This window comes from Periplaneta americana, chromosome 2 (assembly GCF_040183065.1).
Source record: "Periplaneta americana isolate PAMFEO1 chromosome 2, P.americana_PAMFEO1_priV1, whole genome shotgun sequence".
In the NCBI taxonomy this organism is placed as follows: Eukaryota; Metazoa; Arthropoda; class Insecta; order Blattodea; family Blattidae; genus Periplaneta; species Periplaneta americana.
Window position 1 is genome coordinate 177,746,108 of NC_091118.1, and position 25,334 is coordinate 177,771,441.

The following is a 25,334-nucleotide window of genomic DNA, read 5'->3' on the forward strand; positions in this document are numbered from 1 at the left end:
GGATTGCAAAAAGTGGATTCATGAAGAATGTACAATGTATGGTGATCGTTGCAATTTGTGTGGAAAGTTATTTAAAAGGCAAAACAGAAAGAAGTGAGTGGGGCATTTCACCCTCAGTCTTGGGGCATCTCACCCGCACTGTCGGGAGAGTTGGCCGTTGCCTGCTATTCTACTTTATTATAAACAAGCAGAAACAGAGTGCTGACAGACACTGAAAATGTTCTTTAACATGTTCTTAAGTATGTGTTTTACAATTTAATTTGTATTTTGTTAATAAATTTTTAATTTAACTAGTCTTAATATTAGATTATTTAAATGTGGGGCGACTCACCCGACCTTAAGAGCTTAGAAGGCGAAACATTTGCAACAATGACTTGGCAATGAAAGATATGCCGGAAGATTTGTTTCAAAAAGGAATAAAGAGCTTTCTTGATCTTTGGTTGAAGTTTATCGTTAAATTGGTGATTGTTTTGAGAAATAATCGTGGAACTTTTTGTATGTTATGAAATGTTCACAAATTAATCAAGTTCGGATTATATTTAATGATAAAACACATGTTTGGGTCGATAATACAGTGTTTATTAATTCGATTAAATACCTTAAAGGTGATATTTTACAGTTCATACAACTGTAAATATCACCTTTAATGTATTTCAAGTCCCAATTTTGAACCCCTAAGAATATTATATAAATTGTCAGCTGTTACAGTCAGAATGAAACTCTGTAAGTGAAAACTAGTTAAAGCCACACTTACTCTATCGCAATCCCCTCACTCAGCAATATTGTGGACTCCTCACAACTGGAGTAACAAATACGTTTCGACAGCTTCTGTTTTCTCTTCATTGCATGAGCACGACGATGGCTTGAAGGTCACTCGGGCGCTACTTTGGCATCACCGGTCTATCTTCAAACTGACTTGCGAATACCATTGGTCATCTTAGCTCTGCTATGTTTATTCATTATAGTGGCAAGAATTATTTCGCGTTATGGCGGTGATTGATGTACGGCAGCCGTGGCGAGAACGTGACTCGCGAGACATTGTGGCTCGCAGTGATAGCTGTGCATTTCGCTTGCTTTTAACCTCCACCAACCCCCACCCTCTCACTCACTGGAGTCAAACTCCGTTCCATTTGTATTTGTCTCTGACCTGCGAGTGGCATATGTCTCTCTCGAAACCATGTACGAAAGTTCCAAGTAGGATGGGAGGACGCATTTTTTTGCTGTCACTATGATGAGAATATTAAATGTATGATTTGTTCACAAGTATTATGAGGAAAACGATTGTATAACATAAAACGGCATTATACTACATGTTACTGATGAAACATTAAAAGGTTAAGTGTTATTATTATTATTATTATTATTATTATTATTATTATTATTATTATTATTATCATCATCATCATCATCTCTGTACGTTGACCCTTTTTCAGCAGATGTACGAATAATGCGATTAGCTCTTCAATTTGAACTCACTGATTTACTGTGTGATGTCAAATGAAAGCTAGATGTAAGGACTTGACAAATGTTGAACTTTTCAAATCTTTGCCAAAAAATAAATATCCGAAGCTTCGTTCTTTCGCTTGCTCTGTTGAAGCCATGTTCGCTACAACTTAAGTTTTTGAAAAATTATTTTCAACAATTAAACCAAATTTAGATCACGACTGACAGACAAATGCCTTCGTGATCAACTACGACTGGCAGTAAGTGACATAATTCCTGATTCTGAAACTCTGTCGCAGGCATATTCTGAAGACAGTTAATTTTAGGTTGTGATATTGTTAATTTATTGTTCATTTCTTTCTTCGTTACACGTACTAAACATTAGTTTGTAGCCTTGTACTGTATAAAATTATATTTAAGTGCTTGACGTAAGGAAAATGAAAATCCGTTAATAAGTCAGACAGTTGCTTCACTTCCCCTTCGGGTGTCCGCCTCCCTCCATAGGTGCTATGTACGTTGCAGGTTATACAGTGGCTCGGCGCACGATTACATTTTCGCTACCGCTGATGTACGGTTATAAGATTTCGTCCTACCGCATTTCAAACCATTAGCCTCGCCACGGATTTATAGCCTACTCTCTTTTGTTGCAGAATGGTGGTGCCTCCACAGCAGCAGATGGAGTACAGCTCCTTGATCCCCAATTACTCAGCTCCCTCTTCTGTCTGCACCTCAGACAGCGGTGGAGGGGGTAGCGGCCAGGGAAGGATTCGAACTGTAAGGTTACACAGGCGACTAGTAGCAAATCACGGGGGACCCCCGAACTTCGGATTTTCAGTCCGTGGTGGCCGAGAGCATGGTACGGGATTCTTCGTCTCCGCAGTGGAACAAGGATCAGAAGCGCATTGTCAGGGGTTGAGAGTAAGTATCTGTGTAAAAGGCGGCTTATAAATTTCGTTGCTGATGTTTCTACTACGGGTATATTGTTGATAGTTGTCTAATGTTTCAGAGATTAAGTTTGAAGTGGTTTTAAATTGAATTATGTTAGTTTTGTTAATGTTTAATACTAGTTTATTGGTTTTAAACCAGTCATAAATTTTAAGCCCTCTCACCACTTTTATTCAGGATATACATCAACTCCATCATCAGACATTGGCGACTAACAATTCATGAAAATATCCCGCTCTTCCGAAATTGTACTCTAGATACATTATTATATGCAGACGATCATGTTCTTTTTGCTACAAATGAAGGCGAGCTGCAATACTCAATACATCACCTGAATATAATAGCACAAAATTTAAATATGAAAATTTCCCCAAACAAAACAAAAATTATGGCGTTCCAAGGTAAACAGCCATTTAGGAGTAAAATTTGCATTGGAACCCATACGTTAGAACAGGTAAACTCATTTAAATATTTAGGTTATAATTTGACATATTTACCTGTTACTGATATATCTGAAAATATTCAACATTTTAATGGAGTCTTAAGAACCATCAACCAGGTTTTCACAACCACGAAAACCCAAAAACATACCAGGTTAAAAGCATATAAAGTTCTAGCAAGACCTGTCCTCATGTATGGTAGTGAGGCCTGGACTGTCCGAAACTCAGATGTTCAACGTCTAACTGCGGAAATGAAATTTCTGACTGCCGGCTACAGCTTGCTTGACTAAAGGAATTGAAAATTACACCTATTTATGAACATCTCAACCACTATAGACAAAAATGGCTTAACCATATCAATAGAATGGACCGTTCCAGACTCCCAAGACAAATTCTCCGCTATATACCACATGGAAGACGATCTTTGGGACGCCCCCCGATAAGATGGACGGAGACCGTAACAGGCCACTAGGCCTAATACCTGCAAGGATGATGATGATGATGATGATAAATTTTAAGGAGAATTGTTTCTGTTTTATATTTGAATATGGCAAAGTTGTTGTCTGTAATTATAATACTTGTGTCATCTGCAAATAGTATAGGATAACCTGTTCCTTTTATTTATTATAAGTTAAGCTATGAAAAAGTACAAGTTATTCTGTGATCACTATATTTATTGTTCATCCGGTAACACCGCAGTTTCGCGAGGTTGCGTCAACAGGCAGCCTTTGATCAGAAGTGTGGGCAAATTTGAGACTTCTGACTGTTGATAAAATTATTATTGTGTTTTGATTTTGATAAAATTATATAAATTGATTTTTAATGTTTATTTATATATATTTTTTTTAATTTGAAACAAATATGAAAGTATAATTTTAAGATTTTGATCAGTGATTTCGGCATGCTTATTACATTCAGGTAGTCAGCATCCAGTTTTCAGTGGAAGTACAGCTAAAAAAGTTTCGTAACCACAGATCTAAGAATTAAGCATTCATTGTAAAAATAAAATATGTTATTTAAATAGTCGACAAAGGCGTTATGATGGTGAATTTTTCACTAGGAAGAAAAAACACATTTATTCATCCTATGGCAGCCGTACATAGGAGACTGTGAATTCTTATATTTTCGAAACAAAGAAATATAATTACATATAGGAGATTTTATTATTTTCTGTATCACTATTTAAGTCATTTAATAGAGCAAAAATCTAAAAATTGATAAATATGTCACTTAGGAGTTATTGCAGGAACAACGACGAAATGTAGTTTTTTTTTAGTTGGTTATTTAACGACGCTGTATCAACTACGAGGTTATTTAGCGTCGATGAGATTGGTGATAGCGAGATGGTATTTGGCGAGATGAGGCCGAGGATTCGCCATAGATTACCTGGTATTCACCTTACGGTTTGGGGAAAACCTCGGAAAAAACCCAACCAGGTAATCAGCCCAAGCGGAAATCGAACCCGCGCCCGAGCGCAACTACAGACCGGAAGGCAAGCGCCTTAACCGACTGAGCCACGCCGGTGGCGAAATGTAGTTGATAATGTATTTTTTTTTTTTTTTTGTTATAAGGAAACAAACATTTTCAATTGTCGATGTCCTATAAAATCATCTACTGTTCTATACAAGTCGTTTGTGGTTTTTTTTCAATCTAACGTTTATTCATCTTATTCCACACAGATAGGAGACCAGATTGTGAGGATAAATGGATATTCCGTTGTTGATGCCATTCATCGAGAAGTGCTGCGGTACATCAAGAGTCAGAACCACCTGGAGCTCAGAGTAAGAAGTGAGTAAAACAGAAAAATGTATTGGGAAACGATAGTATTTTTGCTATGTAATATAAGTTTAATGTTGGTGTAGTACGGATTTAGAAACAAAAATAGACAATCTGAAGTCGATAAAAGTTGTTAAAAATAAAGTATACATGAAAGAATGCAATTTATTTGTGTGAAGGTTATTAATCTGTAATTGTAATGTGAAAATTTCTTTCTTCAGTCATTGAAAGCCTCTGAAATGAAGGCATGTTACACTGACCACATCTCAAACCAGTTAGGGATTTCAAATCTTCTGAGGACGGAAAAAGATCAGTGTAGAGACATATTATTACTGTAAAGAAATAAATTTGCGGAAAATAAACGCAATAACTCATACAAGAAAAGCCAGAATCACTTTGATTTGTTACACTTCAATTTAAACTTTGCCAAGACAATTACTGAACAATAGAAAACGAAAACCTTGCCGTTAAAATCTAATTCTTAATGAATTAATATTATTTTACGAAACAAGTATACACGAATAATGTTATACAGCGACATCATTTTATTTTTACTTCAATTTTTATTGTACCCGAGTTTTTGAATGTAGCTACTTCACTCCCACCCCTTCTACTAATGAAGTTCAACCGTCCTCCACACAGATCCAAGACCGCATATACAGTCACAGTAGCCTTACGGTCATAGTAAACAGTACGTTCCAAAAATATGTTCGCGTTTTCTAGTGACGAAAGAGCTTTCAATATTGCATCATTTTCCATTTGACTACGTCGAATCCCAGTTTCCCCCACCTGCTTCTATTCGCCTCTCTGTAAATGGTAGTGGCTGGGCTGTCTTAGCTCTTTTCTGAGAACATTAATTTCTGTTAGGAATTGGACGTCTACGTAATATTATACCCATACAATAACTTAAATAAAAGGGCCTCGTTAAGTAATTAACTGTCACGTGATTTCCTCCCTTTCTACGACGCTGCGACGTAACCACTTGGACGGACAGTAGATAGCATGTCTAAGTAATTTTATCTTTTCGGATCGGGCAGAAGTGAAGATTGAATTTACAGTACGTAAGGTCTCTTTTATAGAGTAGGTACAGAATTATTTCAACATGAGTTACTGATACGAAGTACGAACCTGGTAATTGGAATTACGTACAATAGTCTATAGTGCGATAATATGCAGATCAGAACTGAAGTCTGTATCGAAAATGAACGGCCAACACTTTCAAAAATGTGTTTAAATATCCATATTATGATTATTTATCAATGTAACTTCATTCTCTATATTGTACGCTAATGTGTTGTAGACAGTATAATATACACTGCATAATGAATACGTCCGCATGGAAAGCTCAGTTCGTGAGTAAAAACACTTATTGTTCATACTGTACTGTATTTTGATTAAACAAAAACCTAATGAAAATTATCAAACTCAAAATCGCGATATTTCCTAGTTTACGTAAATGGATGAACTACTTTTCTTCCCTCCTATACCTAGTAAAGTGATTTGTTTGTATATTACGCCAGTATCATCGAACTCCAGTCGTGGAAGGGGGTAGCAAACGGTGTTTCCGGTTCTTAATCGTTGATCCAAAGGTATAGCCAGGTTAATATTAGAAATGTTAGTAAAAATAAAATGATGTCCCTGTACTTTATAGCACGGGTCAATGTTTAGGGAACGAGCAAAACGAGTCAACCTAATTTTGACGAGTACAATAACTGTATAACTTTATAAGCGTGTTTCATACTTTATTTTTGTACGACAGCATTATAAAACAATAATTAATACAGAAATAACACCAAATTTGTAATGATGTATTAAATACTATAGTACGGCAAATCGTTTCATAATATTACATTTATGGCACAAGTTATGCCGCCTGATAGAAGTCATGACGTTTTAGTTGACATGGTAATATTTTACGGCACTGGTACAATAATGTGGCATGTTATATAAGTTTTTCACTAACAATAAAAACTGTTTATAATGCTAGAGAAAAAAAAAATATTTTATTGTAAAAAGTTTCAGTGATTTCAAATATACTCCGAATTTTCAATGAACTCATATATTTATCTGTTTATTATTCAATGTAAATAAACCTAACTGTATTATTTATATCACGATTCTAACATACTTGCCAAAATTAAATTAGGACATCCACCAATCTATCAATTTTTGCCAGACTCCAAAAGAAAAACTACTTAAAACGTGAAACGCTTTTTCTCGAGAATCAAGTGAATAAAATGTCACGGAAGTTTCAAAATCTGACGTAATTCAGTGCCGTTGCTAAGGAAATTATATTACACGGTTCTGATATTACTTTCTTAGCAACGAATCAGACCCATTTAACAATGATATGGTAGATGAATAGACTTGTATTCTTGCATGATGATATTTATTTCTTTTATCATAGACCCTTACTAACGGCCTCCCAGCAAACCAATTCAGATGAAACACAGTAATTTCATTGTAAATACTTGTACAGGTATATTGGTATCTATTCATTAAAGACATAAATTAAATACACCGGTAATAATTAATAATGCAAAACGAAAATGTTATTGAATAAAATTTATTTCACTGTCATATTCGCATACCATATAACTAATCAATTCCGTAAAAATCTTTATGCCATCCTAGCATTATAAACAGGTTATTACATTTGATTCGTGCGTAATCGCCTTATTATAGTACGCGTGACAACAAAAGCAATGACGTATTCGCTATGACATGACGCAGTACCGGAACGCTTGCTATCTTGCTTACCGCTTGTACACGCGACGTAACAAGAAATTAAATACAAGACAGAAGGGAAAGTAACGTATCATTTATTTCCAATCTTTAATAATTTTGTATCACTCTTGTAACATCACATAAAACAGTTGTGGTTCAGAGAAACTATATTAACAAAATTTGTAACATAACTTTTAAGGTCATACATTTCTATTTATTCAGTGTCAATGCAAGTTGCAACTAATCGATACGAACATGAAGACTGTGTCAGTTTTGGACCCCTATTTCATAATTTATTTCCTACAATTTATAATGCTAAGATGCCATAGTCGAAGTATATGATTATGTCTCGTGACCAGAATATTGTACGAAATGGAAATATAAAAATTGGAGATTTATCCTTCGAAGAGGTGGAAAAATTCAAATACCTTGGAGCAACAGTAACAAATATAAATGACACTCGGGAGGAAATTAAACGCAGAATAAATATGGGAAATGCCTGTTATTATTCGGTTGGGAAGCTCTTATCATCCAGTCTGCTGTCCAAAAATCTGAAAGTTAGAATTTATAAAACAGTTATATTACCTGTTCTTCTGTATGGTTGTGAAACTTGGACTCTCACTCTGAGAGAGGAACATAGGTTAAGGGTGTTTGAGAATAAGGTGCTTAGGAAAATATTTGGGGCTAAGCGGGATGAAGCTACAGGAGAATGGAGAAAGTTACACAACACAGAACTGCACGCATTGTATTCTTCACCTAACATAATTAGGAACTTAAAATCCAGACGTTTGAGATGGGCAGGGCATGTAGCACGTATGGGCGAATCCAGAAATGCATATAGAGTGTTAGTTGGGAGACCGGAGGGAAAAAGACCTTTAGGGAGGCCGAGACGTAGATGGGAGGATAATATTAAAATGGATTTGAGGGAGGTGGGGTATGATGATAGAGACTGGATTAATCTTGCACAGGATAGGGACCGATGGCGGGCTTATGTGAGGGCGGCAATGAACCTTCGGGTTCCTTAAAAGCCATTTGTAAGTAAGTAAGTAAGATGCCATAGTGTTGTATTGAACTCGTAGATAATCTTATTATGATACTCGTGAAAATTGTATCACGAACGATAGTGAGTGCGACAGATATTCACTCATCATAATTATCAAGATTATCCACTTGCTGCATAAATAACTATAATATCACTATACCACTCAACTAAGAGCATAAACGTTTAATACAAAAAAAGTCACTTTTTTCAACTAGAAGACAATGGTTGAAGTATTTTCTAATGATTTATTTTAATTCTCTTACAGCTGTTGGCATGATCCCAGTCAAAGAGTGAGTATAAAAATAAACTTTGTTTTTTTAAGTTGATACTTAACCTAATATTTTCTCGGCAATATGTCCTAAGTAAGAACCTCGAAATAATAATGGAACAAGAATTCGTTCGTAAAAACATTTATGAGATTCATAATACATCATATAGCCTATATAAATTACCATTACTAAAAATAAAATGCTAACAATTCCGATGTCATTCGGGAGGTCCCAGATTAAAACCCCGTGAACCTCATTCATCGTTTCCTCAGTCACAAATAGGCCTACTGGTATACCTAGAGATCATACACACGTTATATATAGATGTAGATGTTAATGCGTGTATAAATAAACTTAATAAAAATGTAAATAGATTCAATATTCACGTTACTATAACAACTAGTCTCTTATATGTGTTAGAGAAGGCCGTATGGCCTTAACTCTGCCAGGTTAAATAAATCATTATTATTATTATTATTATTATTATTATTATTATTATATACAGAGTGGTGACTTGGAACACGCACCATAGGTATTTCAATGCTAAAATTTATATTTTGTCATATTAGCTCCCATAATTATTATAGAAGAAAATATCTTTAAATTTTTTGTAGAGAAAAAATTCAGCATCCAATCAAACCACTAAAAATTTTTGGCTGGGGATAAAAAAACCTAAAAGAAAATACTAAATACTCCCGCCATAGAAAATGCACTAATTTTTAAGCATGCTAATCATAGTTAGCCATATATTAGTAAAAACAATTGAATGCAGAGTAATTGTTGTTTATGCTTCATTTGTTACCTAATCTGAGAAAATGTATTCCATGGAAAAAAAAAAAAAAAAAGTTAATGCTAGAGGTTTCGTTAGCGCAAATCTGTAATTGAAGGAAGGGTAATGCGATGGATGAGAAAGATAAGGAGAAAAATCTTCTTCAGAAATACGTTTGTAATACGTTTTCTGTTTTCGTTATGCAATAGTGCATATCCCGTTGCTTTCCAGTACTAGTACATAGGTTGGATAAAAAGTTATGGCAACAGTGCTGTCACGTGACGATGGTGCGTTCGGGAGCTGCCAGCTGTGTGGACATGAACAAGCACTATAAGATGAGTTAGTGCAGCCAGCGGCGACAGTACTCTGTCAATCTACTGTAGTGTGTAGATGTGTAGAACGTTGACTTTCATAGGGATAGTGCGAGCGCCCTAAGACCACGTTTACAAAACTAGAGCAACGTTCCTGGATCAAAATTGAAGTGACACGAGGTCGTAGTGCACAAGAATGTTTTCAGGGACTGCGTGAAGCATGTGCCGATGCAGCGTTACCATATCGCACAGTGGCACCATGGGAAGGCAGGGATGCCGTTAAGGACAACCTCCGTACAGGACGACTCCGCGTGGAAAACAACATAGTTCAACTCCTTGCTTCCCTGTTGGATGCTTATCGCCGATGGACTGCGCGTGAGTTAGCAGCGGAAGTCGGAGTATGTCACAAAACTGTGCTCCATATTCTGCAAGACACTCTGGGATACCGCAAAATTACAGGTCGTTGGATACCCCATAAAATTTCCGAGGTTTAACAATGGCACCGCTATGCAGTCGCACAGGCCTTGTTGGACTGGTACCAAAGCAAAGATGACGACTTTCTTGGACGAATCGTCGCTATGGACGAAACCTGGGCTCGCTCATACCAACCAACCAAACTTGAAACCTCAGTCAAATGAATGGAAGCATCCAGGTTCTTCTCGTCCGAAGAAAGTGCGCCCTACACAAAGTGCTGTGAAGGTGATGTTCATTGTGGCGTATGACATTAATGGGGTAATACTGCACCACGCTATACCTCCAAGGCAGACGGCAAACGGGGACTATTACTGCAGGGTCCTGCAACACCATCTTCGTCCGGCCCTCAGGGGAAAACGAAGACACTTGGTGGTACAGAATCCCATCATTCTTCATGATAATGCAAGGAGTCACACCGCTGCTGCTGTCAAGGACCTCTTGCGCCGCTGGCAATGGGAGATTCTGGAACATCCACCGTACTCAACCGATATGAGTCCATGCGATAACGATCTTTTCACCAAAGTGAAAGAACCACTGTAAGGGACCCGGTACAATACCAGAGATGAACTTATCCGTGCTATAGGACAGTCAATACGGAACATCAACCAAAATGGACGCGCTGATGGTGTACGACGCCTTCCAAACATTTGGCAAAAGGTAATAAATAAGAGGGGCGACTATATTGAAGGTACGTAAATGTTGTACCCCTGTGAATAAAGCCATGTCAGAAATATCGAACTGTTGCCATTACTTTTTATCCAACCTTATTATTTAGTTAAGAACCAGTTATTAGAATTTTATAATTGTTCCTTTAAAGTTGTAAATGGAGATGATACCGATTATGCATCTGTTAAGATAATAAATTGGCACTGAATTCATATTTAATGTGAAATGAGGGTGGAGTCAATCTAGAAAACGGTAGAAGGAAGAATTATTTGAAGAGAATTGGTGGTACGAGCTTCGTCAGCCTGAAGCAAGTTACTGTATTTCTTAGAAAAATTAAAATAAAATGATTATTTGACGTTATTATAGACAAGGTAATAACGGATATTATAAGTTGTAAAATATAATGGCAGTTTGTCTCTCAGCTTGCAGTAGTACTAACGATGTGTTTACTGGTGTTGTAGCAAGCGCACAGACCCCCTGACATGGCGAGTCGTGGAGGACGACAGGCTGCACTCCCCACCAGCTGTCTGTAATGGGAACAACGAAGACCTCATAAGAGACGTGAGGATCGTCCTCAATGTGGCGCCAAGAACCAAACTCGGATGCGGGTACGTATGCAAGCTAAGATGATAATCGACGAGACCACCATTACACCTTGTCATTATTTTTGTCATCCTGAAAATCATCACTCGCCATTGCCTCCACATACGTCACCTCTGCCTCCAACACGATCATCTCCGTTACCACTACCACCACTCACCAACAAATCATCCTCGTCACCTATGCCACAAACCCTGTCACCTCCACCATTACTTCCGCCATCATCGCAGGTCCCTCCGCCATTACCCCGTCACCTCTACCACTACTTTCGCTACCATCGCAGACCTCTCTATCACCACTACTCCCATTACCTCCACCACCTCCCCGTCACCTATCTTCGCCATCATCACAGGCACCACCGCCACCGTCCCATCACCTCCGCCACCATCTTCATCATCTCTACCACTACCTCCGCCATCATTACAGGCACCTCCACTACCATCCCATCTTCTTCTACCATAATTTCCGCCATCACCTCCGCTATCAACGCAGACATCACCATCAACACAGGAAACTCCGCCACCATCCCATCACCACCACCATCTCTGCCACTTCCTTCACCATCATAACAGGCATCTCCAGCACCCCTTTCATCTCCGTCACCATCGCCACAACCCAGCCTCCTAAGCCACCACCCTGTTCTCCTACGCCACCACACCCGTCACCTACGCCACCACCCCGTCACCTACGCCACCACCCCGTCACCTACGCCACCACCCCGTTCACCCACGCCACCACCTGTTCTACGCCACCACCCCGTTCACCCACGCCACCACCTGATCTACGCCACCACCCCGTCACCTACGCCAACACCCCGTTCACCCACGCCACCACCTGTTCTACGCCACCACCCCGTCACCTACGCCAACACCCCGTTCACCCACGCCACCACCCCGTTCACCTACGCTACCACCTGTTCTCCTAAGCCACCACCCCGTTCACCCACGCCACCACCTGTTCTCCTATGCCACCACCCCGTCACCTACGCCAACACCCCGTTCACCCACGCCACCACCCCGTTCACCTACGCTACCATCTGTTCTACGCCACCACCCCGCCACCTAAGCCACCACCCCGTTCACCTACGCCACCACCTGTTCTCCTAAGCCACCACCCCGTTCACCCACGCCACCACCTGTTCTCCTACGCCACCACCCCGTTCACCCACGCCACCACCCCGTTCACCTACGTCACCACCTGTTCTCCTAAGCCACCACCCCGTTCACCCACGCCACCACCTGTTCTCCTACGCCATCACCCCGTCACCTACTCCAACACCCCGTTCACCCACGCCACCACTCCGTTCACCTACGCTACCACCCCGTCACCTAAGCCACCGCCCCCTTCACCTACGCCACCACCTGTTCTCCTACGCCACCACCCCCATCACCTACGCCACCACCCCATTCGCCTAAGCCACCACCCCGTTCACCTACGCCACCACCTGTTCTCCTACGCCACCACCCTGTTTTCCTACGCCACCACACGCGTCACCTACGCCAACACTCCCGTCACCTATGCCACCACTCCTGTCACCTACGTCACAACCTCCATCACCATCACCACCCCCATCACCTACGCCACCACCCCCGTCACCTACGCTAACCTACACCACCACCTCCGTCACTTCGCCACCACCCCCGCATCTACGCTACAACCCGTCACCTTTGCCACCACCCTGTCACCTCTGCCACACCCCGTCACCATCCTAGGTCACCATACCCGTCACCTACTCCAACACCTTGTCACCTCCTCTACCACTCCGGTCACCTACGCCACCACCCCCGTAACCTACGCCACCACCCCCGCATCTACGCCAATACCCGCCACCTACGCCAACACCCCGTCACCTCTGCCGCCACCACCCCCGTCGCCTCCGCCACCATCCCCTCACCCACGCCGCCATCCCCGTCACGTCCGCCACCACCCCCGACAGCTACGCCACTACCTTCGCCATTATCACAGTCACCTCAGTCACCATATTTGCCATCGTCTCATTCGTTGAATGTGAACGTACTGTGAATGCGCTACGTATGAGAGCAACTAAGAATCGCGTGAGGATACTTTTCTGGAAATTGAGCCATTGGATGCAACAGTAAAATTTAATAGTCATTTTATATCGCTATTTCCTACAGAAGAACTACGAGTAGGATACAGTATTGTAGTGGGTCTGGGTAGCGTAATCTGTATAGCGCTGGCCTTCTATGCTCGAGGTTACAGGTTCGATCCGGGCCCAGATCGATGGCATTTAAGTGTGTTTAAATGCGACAGGCTCATGTCAGTAGATTTACTGGCATGTAAAAGAACTCCTGTGGGACAAAATTCCGCCACACCGGCGACGCTGATGTAACCTCTGCAGTTGCGAGCGTCGTTAAATAAACCATAATTTTTTTTGCAGTATTGTATTAAAACGAAGAAAAACAAAGTAGGCTGTTTTATTAAAAAAAAAACGCGGAAATGATGGCCTCGAGTTGTAAGAACAGAAGTCATAATTTTTTTTCCTCTTCCATTCTCATATTGTGTGTTATGCACCGCGGGAAATTTTAAGAAAAAAAAAATATATTTAAGTGCATCTCCGCGAGGATCGAAAAACAATATTAGGAAAGAAATATCTTCCATAAGTCTCCGAGTAGGCTATACCTTTTCGTAATTTCAAACTTGCTAAGGAGATGCTAGTGGTGTCCAAATGCTGATAGTGTTTCCAGCAACAGCTGTGAAATGATGGGTACGGTTGTTAATGTATTGATAAAAATCAAATTTCTCCTGCTATATACCGATAGTCATGCCGCATGACTCAACTGAGAGCTCGTCGTCGATAAACGCTTGTTGCATAGCTTATTTGACATAGTGCGGTATTGTGAAGATCTGTTTACACCTGTTATAAATATTTATTTTTCCTTTCAATTAGAATATGCAAAGGTCCAGAGTGGAAACCTGGGATCTTCGTCCAGTTCACGAAAGAGAATGGTCTGGCTCGAGAAGCAGGACTGCGACCTGGGGACCAAATCATCCAGTGCAACGGCGTGCCTTTCATTGACATCCCCTTCAGTGATGTAAGTACAACCACTCTAATGTCAATACGCATCTCATTTCAGCCGGATATTCAGAGATGCAACCCGTATGACATGGAGCAAATGGTGGTGTACTGATGGTCGAGTGCACCGATCATTGTTAAAATGCGTGGTTAGATACCTGTGGTTAACTAATAAGAATATAAACCGATGCACCATCAACTTCGCTTCAGTTAGTTGCTGCGTGTTTATTTCGCCATTATTCCACTCCGGAGCAATTCATCATAGCATTCAGGAGGCAGTTGATTTTTTGAAGCGGTATTATAATAGTACATTATGCAACGAGCCTATAATGATAGTAATTAAGACGCAAGTATGTTTGTTTATGAAACGAGCGCAAGCGAGTTTCATAATTTTCATACGAACGTCTTAATTACCATTATAGGCAAGTTTCATACGACTTTTTATGCTCGACCATATTTCTAACTTGAAATTATTCAAAAGTATCCATGTTATGGTTTTGTGCGAACTGACCTGAATTGTGAGATGTGCGCAGACGCGAAAGTATTGATTTTTTCCGAGGCCGAATGTCATTGACCTTGATAGAGAATAAGATGAACATTAGTCTGATATAACCAGGAAATTGACTTAGAATTGAAAAACGAGATGACAAATTGAATTTATTTGAATATTATTTACAATTAACGCTAATTATTATAGTAACAGAACATAACCTTCTGCGACAGTATTGGATTTCCAGCCTCCGTGACTTTTCGCTAATTGTCTTTCAATTGTATATCCGAGAATAATCGCTACTTGCGGTTTTATAACGGTACAAAGGTGACTTGTCATTGGCTGAACACCTGAACTTTAATGAATAGGTGTACTTTAATGAGGTGCATTAAAGGGCTACTACCAGGTGTATAATTACCAGGGAAAGGATTTATATGTAAATACATATTTACTTATAAAGCTAATATAATTTATATTTTGCATTATCTTTATGTTTCACAATGTGTAGGGTTGAAAAATCCTACTTTTATTTTCCATATTTTTCCATATTTTAGAGTTTAGTACATATTTTCGTTAATTTCCATATATTTTCCATATTTCATATAAAACAGTCCATATTATATTAGGTTTAACAATAAAACAAAACAAAATTCCATTAATTTTTAAAAATACATTTCAACAATAGAGATTTAAACACATGTTCAGTAATCCCTTTAACATCAGAGTTATTTGAAAATTAGCAGTCCTATCAACAATGGGAAAGTAAGTTACAAAACTGTATTAATTTAATTTAAAATTTTTAACAGACTTCAGTTGTGCAGCTCAACAGTTAAATGCCAGTCAGAGTACACATAGGTTCAGTTTTGTAAATCATACTATAAAGACGGTAAATATGCCAAAAGTACGTCATTCAGTCAATTTAAAATCAAAACTAACAAGTTACATTTCAGAATTTAAAGAAGATGGTTTATCAACTGACAATAAAATATTATTTTGTAATTTGTGTCAGTGTGCAGTATCATCTACACAAAAGTTCCTGGTGCAACAACACATTACAACTAGTAAACATCAGGCCAACAAACAACTAAATTCCAAGCAGAGACAATTGTTTTTAACACAACCAACAACATCGAATGTAAGATCTGAGTTTAACATCGACCTGTGCCGTTCTCTCATCTCTGCTGATATTCCTCTCTACAAACTAAAGAATAAGGTCTTCAGGGAATTCCTTGAAAAATATACTCAACATACAATCCCGGATGAGTCAACACTTAGGAAGACGTATGCTCCATCCATCTACGATGAGACAATACAGAAGATAAGAGATGAAATTAAAGATAGTTCAATTTGGGTTTCCATTGATGAGACTCCCGACAAAGAAGGTAGACTTGTTGGTAATGTAGTTATCGGTTTGTTAAGTGAACAATATTCTGAACGAATTCTTTTACATTGTGATGTTCTAGAAAAGTGCAATAACAAAACTATAGTTAAACTGTTCAACGAAGCTATGGGTATCCTGTGGCCAAAGGGTATTATGTACGATAATGTGTTATTCTTTATTAGCGATGCTGCCCCTTATATGGTCAAAGCTGGACAAGCATTATCTGTTGTATATGCTAAATTGACTCATTTTACTTGTGTGGCGCATGCATTTCATCGTGTGGCAGAAGTGGTCAGAGACAATTTCCCTAAAGTAGATTTGTTGATTTCATCAGTGAAAAAAGTATTTCTCAAAGCTCCCAGTAGAGTTAACGTGTTGAAAGAAATGTACCCTGAAATTCCATTGCCACCAAAGCCAATTTTAACTAGATGGGGTACATGGCTAGAAGCAGTTGAATATTATGCCGAACATATAGACTCTATTAACAATGTTCTCCTTGCATTGGACTCTGAAGATGCAGTCTCAATTGATACTGCGAAAACAGTTACCTGTGACATAAGTGTGAAGAATGACTTAGCTCACATTCAGCATACATTTTCATGCATCATAAAAACGCTCAAAAGTCTCCAAAATAGGCACCTTTCACTATCTGAAAGTTTTGAAATTATAAATAGTACTGTGGAACAACTGAATCGTGGTAGAGGTAAAGTTGCAGATGCAGTAAGAGCTAAGGTGGACACTGTACTTTCAAAAAACCCTGGATATGAAGAACTACAAAAGGTTGTTGCTGTGATGAGTGGTGAATCAACAGTGAAGATTAACTTGGACTTATCCCCAGCAGACATTGTGAAATTGAATTATGTACCAGTTACTTCTTGTGACGTCGAACGCTCTTTTAGTCAGTATAAATCTATCCTCAGAGACAATAGAAGAAGATTCACTTTTCAGCACTTGAAAGAAATGTTTGTAACCTATTGTTATGGTAACAGACAATAAAAATTGTGTTTTGTTGAAACTACATTGGAAGATAAGGTACGTCCATTATATTTTTTGTTTAGTTTGATTAAAATGTACCAATATTTAACGTACATAGTCATTTTTTTATAATTTTAAGTCCATATTTAATTCCATATTTTGGTAAAAATCCATATTTAATTCCATATTTTGGTAAAAATAACTACATATATATTTACATATTTCATATATTTTTAGTCCATATAAATCCGTTCCCTGATAATTACTACATTTCGGCATGGTCGAGCATAAAATATTGTAGGCCTATACATAGTTGCAGTATTTATTCGTGTACATATAAACGTAGGCCTCTTTTTATTTATAATTCTTTGAAATAACTAATTATGGAAAGGAAAGAAAAGAAACGAGAGAGAGCACCAAATTTCAGCGCATACGGAAATTCATTTTTGCTCGATCTTGTTGAGAAATACTATAAAGAGATAATAGAAAATAAACAAACTGATGGCGTGACAATGAAACAAAAAGAATGTTACTGGAAGAAAACGTCGCTTGAATTTTTCGGTATGCCGGGTAAGTTAATTCAATTGAATCTTCTTAATGTATCCAGCTGTTTGCTGACAACATAAAGTCCACTGTAGTCTATTCATTTGTTATTTTTCACGCGCAATGAGAGGTATTTTGATCGGTGTTCATTATAGATGCCTGTTGCTAATAGCCAGAGTTGGGGTGTAGACAATACACTGTATACTGCAGGGCTGTGTCTTCTGTACAGTAGCGGCCCGCGGTTACAAAGGTTGGCAGTTCTGCATGAAAAATGGTGTGTTTAGCAAACGCATGCTGTTTATGACATCTAAATCGGATGACGCGTGTAATTACAGCCTCTTCTCGAAGTTGACTGTGCACCCGAAATTGTACTCCAACCATCCGTGCACTACACCTCTCCCACCAGGTACAACTAGTCACGTAGTGGAGATGTGCCCCACAAGCTTTTCTAGTTTTTAAGTTAGATTAACTAAATCCTTCACTCCGGTGTTTGTCCATGTACAGAGCGTTCGCCTACGAGTGAGGCCAGGAAAGCGGCATGTACTGATACGCCTCTTTGTGCGCGCAGTTGTTGAGACACGCTCGACAATCAAGGACATCAAGGTCGACAAGTTATCAGTTGTGAGCCAGATGTTGCAGTATTTAACACGTACAGTGCAGTTTCTTGACACAGTTGCTTAAATATTCAGCGTGTGTAAAATTTGTTAACAATGCAAAACGCAAAATTCACGCTTGAACAAAGAGTTTTTATGTATGATGCATATGTGAAAACAGTCATGTAGAGATGTGCGTAGGCAATTTGAAGTGAAATATCCGGGTGCTCCAATTCCGGGTAGAGAAACTGTTAGACGTCTTGTTAACAAATTAAGGACAACAGGGTCGATAAATGCTACAATTCCTAAGCGAAAACAAAGAGTATTGACGGAAGAAAAAATTGATGAAATCAGTGCATCATTTATACGCTCTCCTAATAAATCTCTAAGACGTGTTTCACAGGAAGTTAGTGTTTCAAAAACATTAGTCTTTACTGCTGCTAAACTTTTAAAATTAAAACTCTACAGAATATAGTATAGAAAGTGGAAGCTTACGGATAGACGATTCCCTCAAGCGACACCGCAGGCAGGCCGCTTTCCTGGCCCCACCCGTAGGCGAACGCTCTGTATTTTCTTCTCTAAACAGTATACACGGGTGGGGGAGAAAGCGTTTTCATGAGCGCAGCAAAAAACCAATCGTTTCCATTACACATTTCGGTATTAAAATGACTAGTAGGCTACATGATTTCCTCCACTTTTTTCCAGTAATTTCAATATTTAAAATTTTGTGTAGGACGTCCTATTTTTTTACGTTAACATGCAATTTCTCTTTTAATTTCGAAAAGGGTTGGTTGGTTGGTTGGTTAGGTTTCCATTTCATTCATTTTTAATATAAAATATTTCCTTAGACACACTGACTAATCACATCACACCACCCACAGTACTATAACAATCTGGAACTATAATGATATACAGTAGTCCAGAAGCCTATTTGTTCTAACGTAGGTCATAAAGAGATGAGGGTGTTGACGGTTCTTTTGTATATTCGGAGAGAGCTGCTTCGGTTGCAGCTCTAATGCAGTCTTATGGGACGGTGAAGAAAACCAGTTTTCTGCTGCCGACTACCCTACGTTGAGCTTCAGGAACTGCCGATCACAGATCCGAAAAGTACACTATAGCTAAAATTCTGGAGCAGTTCAAGGCTCCTACAGACAGTAAAATCTCGAATCGAAGGAGAATGAATTGGAAAAATAAATTAAACAATGAACTAGATTACATAAAAGCACGTTTTACATTTTTAATTTTTTCAGGTCTATTTAAATGGCGATTCTGCAGCTCTGCAGTTCTTATTGTAGAGGCGCCCCTGCTTCTGTACAATTTTTTCCTTTGCTCTTTACTTGATGTAGCAACATTTTCTATCCTATTATTTGTATCTGCTTATTTCTTAGGTGTTAAGTGCACAAAAAAAACCTACAATAATTTGAAAACAGGTTATTAATGTTTGAAGGGGAAGTGTATGGAAAGTCACCGAACTGTAATTCAAAAGTCGCTAGATTCCTTATTATCAATTAATAAATTTTTATTTTTTGTCGCGAGAGAATCCTGAAAATCGGGCGTAACTTTGTAAATACCCGTTATATGTATATTTGTCATCAAAATTATGTACAATTTGTGTATCTTTCGTTAATAGTGGTTCTGTTACATTTCTGTTTTCCAGGAATCCATCCTTAACTACACTTTACTATTAATAACTAATGCTCCATACTACGTATTTCATTCTAGTTATTTCTTAACAAAAACTCTTTCACTTTAATTAATATTTGTTATATACATAACTTACTGTATGTTTATACCTTAGTTTATTCTTCCCTTTTTTCTTTATTAACTTATATACAAAAATTTTTCGAGTTCCATCAATTTTCTTCCGTTTACTGTTCTATACAATTTCCTATACGCTATTTCTACATTTAGTTTTAGTAATGGCTCCTGAATAAAATTTTTGTTCTTTTATTTTCTGGGCAAGATAGTAGAATGTGTATCTCGTCTTCTTTCTGATTACATAAAGGATATATATTTTTTCTCCTACGTCTATTCATGTGTTTTTTAACCTCCAAATTTCCAGTTTCTTCCACGCAAGTCCCATCCTTTCTTTCCTGTGCACCAGATGTATAATTTTTATGATGGCTGATTCTTCTTCTTCTTCTTCTTCTTCTTCTTCTTCTTCTTCTTCTTCTTAAGATACTACAACCACAGTCTACTATATACAGCCACGAAGCTTGAGTTTTGAGGGTGCTAGAAACAATAGACTGTGACAGTACTATTTTGCATTGCCTGTAAAGAGGCGATATTAGCGATCCTAGTGGTGAGCAACTACCTAATGTTTGCATATTTACTACGTATTGAACTTCGCGACTGTATATACTAGACTGTGCTACAACTTCATTGAATTTTGGCCTTCTCAACGATCTCTTTCCATTTCTATCTTGGATAATTTTGGATCAATTCTGAATCCTTAATAATTTTATATCTTCCAGTACGTCATCCCTCCACATATGTTTTGGTCTTCCTATTGCTCTTGTCGTTAGAGGTTTGCGTCTGGTAGATTTATGATGGCTAATACTAAAATGTAATTTGTAACTATAGTCTATTATTTCTGTTACTTCTTAGAGATGATGATGATGATTATGATGATGATATTTCTTTCAACATTATCATGGTTACTTGAAGTAAACAATAATCATAAGTTCATAACAGTGACAATAATTCTACTGGCACTCATAAATAGCTTTACAAAATAATAATCCCTACTAATTTCTATACAGGAATATGGTTGTATGGATATAAATCGGGCGTAACTTTGTACACACCCGGTATGTAATTTTTATGACGGCTGCTTTATTATTTTGTATTACTTCTTGATGATGATGATGGTGATGATGATGATGATGATGATGATGATCGTATGATACTTTCGCAGGCTGTGAACGTACTCAAGACATCACGTCAGCTGGATCTGATAGTGAGGAAGGGGGCAGGCATGGACCTGTTTCCTGGAGAGTCATCAGGGTACAACAGCTCTGCAAGCAGTGTCAACGGAGACCAAAGTCCGAGTTGGGGAGACACCAAGAGGCTCTCAATAGTCAAGGAAGAGTCTGTGGAATTGGAAGAACGGTGAGAAAGTATTATAGACTGTTACTATTAGAGGTTTGATTTTTTTCCTGTTTTGTGTACTGTACATGGAGAAAACACAAACAGCTTAGATCGGTAACTCAACACGACTAACTTCTTCTCGCCACAGCGCATGCGCTTTGAGTCTGAAGGGAAAGCCCATTTACTGTGAGGTAGGTTAAATATGACTAACATAATTATGGTAGCAGTGAGATAGTACATTATGCAACGAGCCTATCATGGTAGTAATTAAGACGCGAGTATGTTTGTTTATAAAACGAGCGCAAGCGAGTTTCATAATTTTCATACGAGCGTCTTAATTACCATTATAGGCAAGTTTCATACGACTTTTTATGCTCGACCATATTTCTAACTTGAAATTATCCATAAGTATTCATGTTATGATTATGTAAGTGAGGACCTGACCTGAATTGTGAGATGTGAGCAGACGCGAAAGTATTGATTTTTTTTCCGAAACACGAATGTCATTGACCTTGATATATTCTAGAGAACAACATGAACATTAGGCTTGATATAACCTGGAAATTTATTTAGAATTGAAAAACGAGATGACAAATTGAATTTATTTGAATATTATTTGCAATTAACGCTAATTATTAGTTATAGTAACAGAACATAATATTCTGCGACAGTATTGGATTTCCAGCCTCCGTGACGTTTCGCTAATTGTCTTTCGATTGCATATCCGAGAATAATCGATACTTGCGGTTTTATAATGGTACAATGGTGATTTCTCATTGGCTGAACAACTGAACTATAAATGAATAGGTGTACTTTAATGAGGTGCATTAAAGGGCTACTACCAGGTGTATAATTACTACATTTTGGCATGGTCGAGCATAAATAATTAATTCTGGCTCGTTTCGCTTCTACAGCAGTGTTGCCCCTATCAAAGTTCCAACCCTTGTATTTGTGTGTCTCTCTATCTCTCTCTCTCAAAAATGGTTCCTTCTTAGACTTAACATTTTCCCGATTAATGTTCTACAGGCTGGGACAACTGGATTCTAATCACCGCAATGCCGACAAGCATCACAGCTGGGACCGCATTGAGCAAGACTGGGATAAAACGGAAACGAAGCAGCGGAGAAAGGACTCTCCCGTCCTGCGAGTTCACTTCGAGGAGAATGGGAACCAGCGCAGTCTGGACGAGGCCAACAGGGACATGAGTGTGAGTTCTATAACAAAACAGTAATAAGCCTGCTTTCTATTTACGTTCTGTGGAGGTAGTTCGAAACAGACAGTGATTTTCAGTTAGGCCCGTAACACACTTGAAGAGTTTTCGCTAGCGAGAAAATTCAAAGATTGATAACATGGATACAAATGGACGTCCACACACTGGAAGAGATTCTCGTTCGAGGCGAAAACCTTGCGCGAGTTTCTCGCTGGAATCGGGAGCTCAGCGAATTTTCTTGACACATTTATCAAAGATGTTTAACATTTATACCACAGTCTACTATATACAGTCACGAAGCTTGAGTTTTGAGTTTGCTAGAAACAAAAGACAGCTTCATCAGTTACATCAGCTTCTTGTCTATGCGGATGACGTGAATATGTTAGGAGAAAACCCTCAAACGATTAGGGAAAACACGGAAATTTTACTTGAAGCAAGTAAAGCGATCAGTTTGGAAGTAAATCCCGAAAAGACAAAGTATATGATTATGTCTCGTGACCAGAATATTGTACGAAATGGAAATATAAAAATTGGAGATTTATCCTTCGAAGACGTGGAAAAATTCAAATATCTTGGAGCAACAGTAACAAATATAAATGACACTCGGGAGGAAATTAAACGCAGAATAAATATGAGAAATGCGTGTTATTATTCGGTTGAGAAGCTCTTATCAACCAGTCTGCTGTCCAAAAATCTGAAAGTTAGAATTTATAAAAACAGTTACATTACCGGTTCTTCTATATGGTTGTGAAACTTGGACTCTCACTCTGAGAGAGGAACATAGGTTAAGGGTGTTTGAGAATAAGGTGCTTAGGAAAATATTTGGGGTTAAGTGGGATGAAGTTACAGGAGAATGGAGAAAGTTACACAACACAGAACTGCACGCATTGTATTCTTCACCTGACATAATTAGGAACTTAAAATCCAGACGTTTGAGATGGGCAGGGCATGTAGCACATATGGGCGAATCCAGAAATGCATATAGAGTGTTAGTTGGGAGACCGGAGGGAAAAAGACATTTAGGGGGGCCGAGACGTAGATGTGAGGATAATATTAAAATGGATTTGAGGGAGGTGGGGTATGATGATAGAGACTGGATTAATCTTACACAGGATAGGGACCAATGGCGGGCTTATGTGAGGGCAGCATTGAACCTTCGGGTTCCTTAAAAGCGATTTGTAAGTAAGTAAGAAAGAAAGAAACAATAGACTGTGACAGTACTATCACAGTCTACTATATACAGTCACGAAGCTTGAGTTTTGAGGGTGCTAGAAACAATAGACTGTGACGGTACTATTTTGCATTTGCCTGTAATGAGGCGATATTAGCGATCCTAGTGGTGAGCAACTATCTAATGTTTGCATATTTATTACGTATTGAGCTTCGCGACTGTATATACTAGACTGTGGTACTATTTTACATTGTCTTTAATGAGGCGATTTTAGCGATCCTAGTGGTGAGCAACTATCTGTTTGCATATTTACTATGTATTGAGCTTTGCGACTGTATATACTAGACTGTGTTTATACTCTTTATGACGATTGAATATAGAAAAAGATATCACAGGTGGCGATGAATTGTATTGTTATTATTTGAAAATGAGAAAAGATGGCTGATAATTGCAGTCAGAAACTTATCGAACTTGTATGATGTCATCCGTAGGCCTATTTATATGATACATGGGATGAAAACTATAAAGACATGAAAATTAAAGAAGAAATCTGGAGACAAATATCAGATTATCTGAAAATAAATAGGGCTATATTTTATTTTAATGAGATTTAATAGTATTAATTAAACATTTGAAATAATGCATCTATATGTCTTAACGGTTTACATAATTTTAATTAGAACATAGCAAAGAATCCTCTATTATATCATGAATGGCAAAAAACTGAGGTCCATTCAGCCTGAAATAATGCCTAAACATATTATCATTCGAATCGAAACCAGTATCCAAAACTCAGCCTTATTTTCGTAAGATACAATGTGATTTTCAGATATTTCTGGCATTAATTTTAGGCCTACTTCTTTTCATGAACAAAATATGTATGTTCATGTAACTCCATTTCCTCATCATCTGAATACCCAAATTCAACAAAGCGTTCGTACGTAATTTATAAAGTATGACAATATACTTACAGGTTATATATTTAAGTATGACAATATACGTAAATACATAACCTATAATATTTTCCCCAACGAGTCATTACTATAATCAGAAAAATGCTTTCTGCATGAAGGCAGTGCATAGATGATCATAGCGAGGTGTGATCTGTGATAGCGAGAACTCGCCAAGTGTGTGGAGGAAGGCTCTTCGCCTCTTTCTCGCAACACATTTCTCGCTGACAAAAACTCTGCAAGTGTGTTATGGGCCTTACGTAGGGGAGCGAAGTCAATTCAAGCATGTGTGAAATATTGCGCACCACAGTTACTACAGATGGCACGCGTGCTAATGATAATGATAATGAACAACGGTGATAATGAACAACATTCGCAATATAATCTCTGAGTATAGAGGGATCCTAGCGAGATACGGAAGTCATGATTAATGAA

At 38.4% G+C, this 25,334-nt stretch overlaps 1 protein-coding gene across 3 annotated transcripts in view; it reads left to right on the forward strand.

The window, feature by feature from the left end:
* LOC138694855 (harmonin) overlaps window positions 1-25,334 on the forward strand; it is a 521,763-nt gene that overhangs the window by 425,869 nt on the left and 70,560 nt on the right. For all 3 annotated transcript variants that reach the window (XM_069818984.1, XM_069818985.1, XM_069818986.1), the window contains 7 exons: window positions 2,094-2,361; window positions 4,508-4,616; window positions 8,639-8,663; window positions 11,324-11,470; window positions 14,371-14,515; window positions 21,396-21,589; window positions 22,595-22,775. In XM_069818984.1, the coding sequence (XP_069675085.1) occupies window positions 2,094-2,361; window positions 4,508-4,616; window positions 8,639-8,663; window positions 11,324-11,470; window positions 14,371-14,515; window positions 21,396-21,589; window positions 22,595-22,775 (1,069 nt within the window). The remainder of the gene's footprint in view (window positions 1-2,093; window positions 2,362-4,507; window positions 4,617-8,638; window positions 8,664-11,323; window positions 11,471-14,370; window positions 14,516-21,395; window positions 21,590-22,594; window positions 22,776-25,334) is intronic.